General features: G+C 47.3%; 1 protein-coding gene across 1 annotated transcript in view; it reads right to left on the bottom strand.

Annotated features, from left to right (window-relative positions):
- Nucleotides 1-6000, bottom strand: part of RPS6KL1 (ribosomal protein S6 kinase like 1) — a 152991-nt gene that overhangs the window by 45712 nt on the left and 101279 nt on the right. Inside the window, exon 9 of the mRNA XM_029598423.1 lies at nucleotides 3153-3242. Within this exon, the coding sequence (XP_029454283.1) occupies nucleotides 3153-3242 (90 nt within the window). The remainder of the gene's footprint in view (nucleotides 1-3152; nucleotides 3243-6000) is intronic.

The raw sequence follows: 6000 nt of genomic DNA, 5'->3' as shown, positions 1-6000 counted from the left end.
GAGTCCCTACCATCGCCCCAGAGTCCCTGGGACCCGAACAAATCTGCCCTATTGCCATCCGCGCGAGGGAGCCCCAACAGACACTGAACCCCGGGGGACAAACACCCCTGGCTCGAACAGGGCCAGCCACCTGACTCGGGATGTTAGGGGATGTAGGGGGAGGGGCAGCTCTACCTGAAGCCCCAGACCCTCCTGCTGCGCCAAAAATGCGTGGTGAAGCAATAAAACAAATTCCTGGGGGAACCCGCAGGGGGCTGATGCTGCAGGCCTGTCGGTCCCTGACTGTGAAAAAACGTTAGGCACAGCCTCTCCTGTGCTCCCTGGGCCCAAGGGAACTGGGGAAAGCCGCGGGGGGGGCGGGGGGAATCCCCCAACCCCTCTAATGCTGGGGAAGCTAAGATGGCCGCCGTCGGAGCCCGAGGGCCCGGTGCGGGAGAAACTTTCCCCGGCAGAAGCAATAGGGGCGCAGAGGCAGCCCCGAGTCGCTGACGTTTCACGGGTTGGGGAGAAAGAGACGACTCTTCACCGCCCGAAATACATGAAGCAGAAAGAGCCTGCTTAAGCGTGAAGAAACCGCGCCACATGCGAGGCAGGCTCGGCCCGGAACCATCACGTGGTTGGCCCAGAACGCTCCCCTCGACCAAGAAGCCAAAGAACTCACCACTCAGCTCCAGCTGCTTCCTGCCCTGCTCTGGACTTTGTTTCTTTTTTTTTTTTTAAACTTTACTAAGAGAACAGGAACTTTCCTCTCCTAAGGCTGAGGGGAGCTGTCCAGCTTCAGCTCAGCCTGAAGGAAAAAAAAGGAGAGAGAAAATCCTGAAAAGCAGCTGACCAGAGCCCAAAAAGCCTCCTAGGAGGCCTCGTGAAGGGGAAGGATCTGGACCACTAGATTTGCACCCCACAGATCACACTGGAGTGAGGGTACAAAAAGGTCACTGACCTCCAGCTCGTCCACCTCAACCAAACAGGGAGGGGTTGCCGATGGGAACCACACCCCCCTGGGAGAAAGGTTCCTAAGAAAAAATGAGGACAAAAATAAGAAAAAGACAAAAAGGAGAAAAAAGACAGAAACTGCAGGTGTATGCACCAGCCACCATCTGCTGGAGACAGAGAAATGGTGAGGAACTACAGCTGGCACCAGTGCTTATAAAACAGTTTCAGTTTAACTTTCTCTTTTTCCATCTGCTGCCACGGATGCATAAACCCAAGAGTCTGGACTGATCCGGGTACGTACAGGGAACTACTATTACCTAATATACAGAGAGAGAGAGGACACGGGAGCATCATGAGAGGCTGGAGATGTGAAAATGATCTAGCACCACCTCAGACATCACCAGAACCTGTAACTGTCTACTATTGCCTAATGTACAGAGAGAGAGAGAGAGAGAGAGTGTTAGGATTTGTAAGTATATGGGTCCTTTGGCGAGGTGAGAGGTGGTACCACCCAGGGGAGGAGCCCTGCTGAGCCTCACCGTCGGGAGGCGAGTCTCGGCTGCAGGATGATATACAGCAGAGGTGGAGATGGAGAAAGAGAGGGTGACTCCAGGAGGCGGGCCACGGAGCGACAGCGCAGAAGCTGATGTCAGGCTTAGCTATGACTGGAGTCAGGCAATAGCTGCGGGCCTACCCGAGGAGCGGAGGTGCTGGGAGAAAGTTACAGTCACTGAAGTTACACTGGGTACATAGAGATGGTACACCAGAGGGATCCTCGATGGGAGATCATGGTAGTGGTCCACAGAGCGAGGTAAACCGGCAAGGGTTCCTCTAACACTATCACAGCGCGGGTCCACAGAGCAGGGTAGACCCAGAAGTGGCTCCTCTAATGAATCACGGCAATGGTCCGAAGTGCGGGGTACACCGGAGAGGTTTCCCACCTAGATATCACAACAGGGTTCCACGCGTGGTACTCACAGCGACTGAAGACCAGTAGTAGTTCTGTAGAAAAACCTCGGGAAACGAAGCAGGCAGGGGTCCGGGTGACAGGCCCTCAGAGGACCGGATAACCAAGAGACGAAGGAGGACCCCCGAGGAGCGGTTACCCGATACTCTCACACCATGGAAGCAGGAACCGGAACAATGCTGAAGTGAGAACAGGTAGATACAGCAAGTGAACTCGTTGCCAAGTCGCCAGCTGCCTGGACTGGCGAGCTTAAATATCGAAGGTGAGTGATGTCCACTGGCCCCTGAGGTTCCCGCCATGACGTGGTTAAAGCAGGTCGGGAAGCACGTGCGCGCGCCTAGTGAACCCCGAGGGTAAAATGACGGTCGGCAGCGTCCATGCTGCTCATGTAGGCCCGGGAACGGAGGCCGGAAGGCCGGTGGTAGCTGGCAGAGGGTGCGAGGTCGCCCAACGGAGCCAAGCAGTAAAATGAGAGGTGAGCAGCAGCGGTCGCAGCCATCTGTGGCCACGGAGTGTAACAGAGAGGATGCAGGAGCCTCATGAGAGGCTGGAGATGTGAAAATGATCTAGCACCATCTCAAACATCACCAGAACCTGTAATTGTCTACTATTACCTAATGTACAGAGAGAGAGCGAGGACGTGGGAGCATCATGAGAGGCTGGAGATGTGAAAATGATCTAGCACCATCTCAAACATCACCAGAACCTGTAATTGTCTACTATTACCTAATGTACAGAGAGAGAGCGAGGACGTGGGAGCATCATGAGAGGCTGGAGATGTGAAAATGATCTAGCACCCACCTCAGACATCACCAGAACCTGTAATTGTCTACTAATACCTTATGTACAGAGAGAGAGAGAGGACTCAGGAGCATCATGAGAGGCTGGAGATGTAAAAATCATCTAGCACCACCCCAGACATCACCAGAACCTGTAACTGTCTACTATTACCTAATGTACAGAGAGAGAGAGAGGACTCAAAAGCATCATGAGAGGTTGGAAATGTGAAAATGATCTAGCACCACCTCAGACATCGCCAGAACCTGTAACTGTCTACTATTACCTTATGTACAGAGAGAGAGCGACAGAGTGAGAGAGGATGCGGGAGCATCATGAGAGCCTGGAGATGCGAAAATGATCTAGCACCATCTCAAACAACACCAGAACCTGTAATTGTCTACTATTACCTAATGTACAGAGAGAGAGGACGCGGGAGCATCATGATAGGCTGGCGATTGGGATGGGTTCTTACCTGGGGCAGCGTAAAGGTCTTCCAGGGCTCCACTGTAGCACTGCGGTTCCACTTCAGTCCATTGGCCAAAGTAGGTGAGACGGATGTGCCCTGGAAAAGAACATAAGATATGCCATACTGGGTCAGACCATAGGCCCATCAATCCCAGTATCCTGTTTCCAACAGTGGCAAATACAAGTCACACGTACCTGGCAAGTACCCAAACATTAGATAGATCACAAGCTACTACTGCTTATTAATTACCGTCATAGCAGTTTATGGATTTATCCTCTAAGAACTTATCCAAATCTTTTTTAAACCCAGTCACAATAACTGCTGTAACCACATCCTCTGGCAATTAATTCCAGAGCTTAACTATGCACTCATGAAAAGAGTTTTCTTCTTTTTATTTATTTATTTATTTATTTATTTAACACTTTTCTATACCGACATTCATGAATAAAATTCATATCAAATCGGTTTACATGTAACCAGGGGTACAACTTGAACAACCATTTAACAAGAGTCTAAATTTGTTTTAAATGAGCTACTTGCTAACTTCATGGAGTGCGCCCTGGTCCTTCTATTATCTGAGAGAGTAAATAACCAATTTACATTAACTTGTTCAAGTCCTTTCATGATTTTGTAGACTTCTAGCATATTCTCCCTCAGCCGTCTCTTCTCCAAGCTGAACAGCCCTAACCTCTTCAGTCTTTCCTCATATGGGAGTTGTTCCATCCCCTTTATCATTTTGGTAGCCCTTCTCTGTACCTTCTCCATCGCAATTATCCAGATGCTACAGATCGCTGCAGCACGATTAATCACTAATACCCCGCTACCATGATCACATTACACCTGCTCTCATGTTCCTGCATTGGCTTCCTGTAGCATCTAGGATTATCTTTAAAGTACTCTCCCTTATTCATAAGTCAGTCCATAATCAAGAGATGCAATGGTTCTCGGAGCATTTCGTTTTTCGAACCTCTAAGAGACCAATAAGAAATATCCATCAAGCTAAACTTGCATCTGCGCCAATGAAACATATCAAACACGTTACCATAAGAGACCGCGCTTTCTCCATAGCTGGAATTAACTTATGGAACAAGATGCCCACTGACCTGCGTCAGGAACACTGCCATAAAAAATTCAAGCAAGGACTCAAAACGTGGTTGTTTGAACAAGCCTTCACACTATGATATCCGATTAAACCGAAATGCCTTTTAATATTCTACCCCCTTTAACTCCCTGCTCCTTGTCCCTACGACCCTATATTTTTTCCCCCTATTTTAATCCTCTCCCTGTTCTCCCGCACTATCCCTGATTATGATCTTTCAATTAGTTTTAAAATAATAGAATATTCCTTTGTTCAATTTAGTTCCTGTGGTTACTATCAGCTCTATTATTGACTTTTATGTTCTAAGGTTTTGTGTTGGTTCGTAAATGATTTTTAGTTACATCCAATATCATTCTTGTATGTAAAACATTATATTAATTTATGGTTTACTGTCTGTAAAGCCTGTTGCTAATTATTGTTTATTGTAAACCGCGGTGATGTATCTTTTTACGTACTGCGGTATATAAAAATCCCTAAATAAATAAATAAATAAATAAAATTATATCTTTTTTGAGATGCGGCGACCAGAATTGTACATAGTATTCAAGGTGCGGTCTCACCATGGAGCGATATAGAGGCATTATGATATTTTCTGTTTTATTCACCATTCCCTCTCTAATAATTCCCAAAATTCTGTTTGCTTTTTGGATTGCCGCAGCACACTGAGCCGACGATTTTAAAGTATTATCCACTATGACACCTAGATCTCTTTCTTGGGTTGTAGCACCTAATATGGAACCCAACATTGTGTAATTATAGCATGGGTTATTTTTCCCTATATGCATCACCTTGCACTTATCCACATTAAACTTCATCTGCCATTTGGATGCCCAATCTTCCAGTCTCATAAGGTCCTCCTGCAATTTATCACAATCTGCTGACCACATCACCCCCATTCTAAAGGACCTGCACTGGTTACCTATTCCTTTCCGCATCCAGAACAAAACCCTTACCATCCTACACACCTCGCTATACAATCATAATTACTCCTGGCTCGAGGAAATGCCACGCTTCCGTTCATCCAACCTCCCCACCAGAACTGCCATTGCAGGCACTCTCCTTACCCCCTCCCTCAAAACCGCACACCACGCCTTCACCAGAGCAAGAGCTTTCTCCATTGCTGCCCCTCCCTCTGGAACTCCTTACCCACCGACCTCCGTCTGGAGCCAACCATACGCAACTTCAAAAAAGGAATCAAGACCTGCCTCTTCAAACAGACCTACCCTGACTTGAACCAAACATAGCTAGTTTCACTACTTTGGTAGAGCACGTTTACCCCTCTCTACAGCCCCTTCTCCCCCCCCCCCCCCCCCCCACTGCTCCCCCCCTTTACTGCCCTCCGCTCCACATTGTCCTTCAGTATGGCACCGTATTGTAATCTTTTGTAATTTTTCATAAACTGTATATGGTTACTATCTCTCTTATTTACGTTTCTCCCAAGACTTATACTATACCTTTCCCTTGGTATAATTTGTAATTTACTCCATTATAAGTTTATCTGATGTAATTTGTTACATAATAAGTTTTCTGATGCCGGTAGCCCCCTCAGGCATTGTTCCTATTTTTTCTCTCTCCCTCTCTCTCAGTTCCATCTACCTCTTCCTTCTCTTCCTTTCCAGCCTGCTTCCTCATTTCCTCTCCCCCAGTTCATTGTAATTCTTACTATCTAGTTTTTTGTAAACCGGCATGATGTTTCCCACGAATGTCGGTATATAAAAGTTCATAATAAATAAATAGACAATTTCCTAGCGTGTA

The sequence above is a fragment of the Rhinatrema bivittatum genome, chromosome 4, assembly GCF_901001135.1.
Source record: "Rhinatrema bivittatum chromosome 4, aRhiBiv1.1, whole genome shotgun sequence".
In the NCBI taxonomy this organism is placed as follows: domain Eukaryota; kingdom Metazoa; phylum Chordata; class Amphibia; order Gymnophiona; family Rhinatrematidae; genus Rhinatrema; species Rhinatrema bivittatum.
This window is presented reverse-complemented; position numbering and strand designations above follow the sequence as displayed.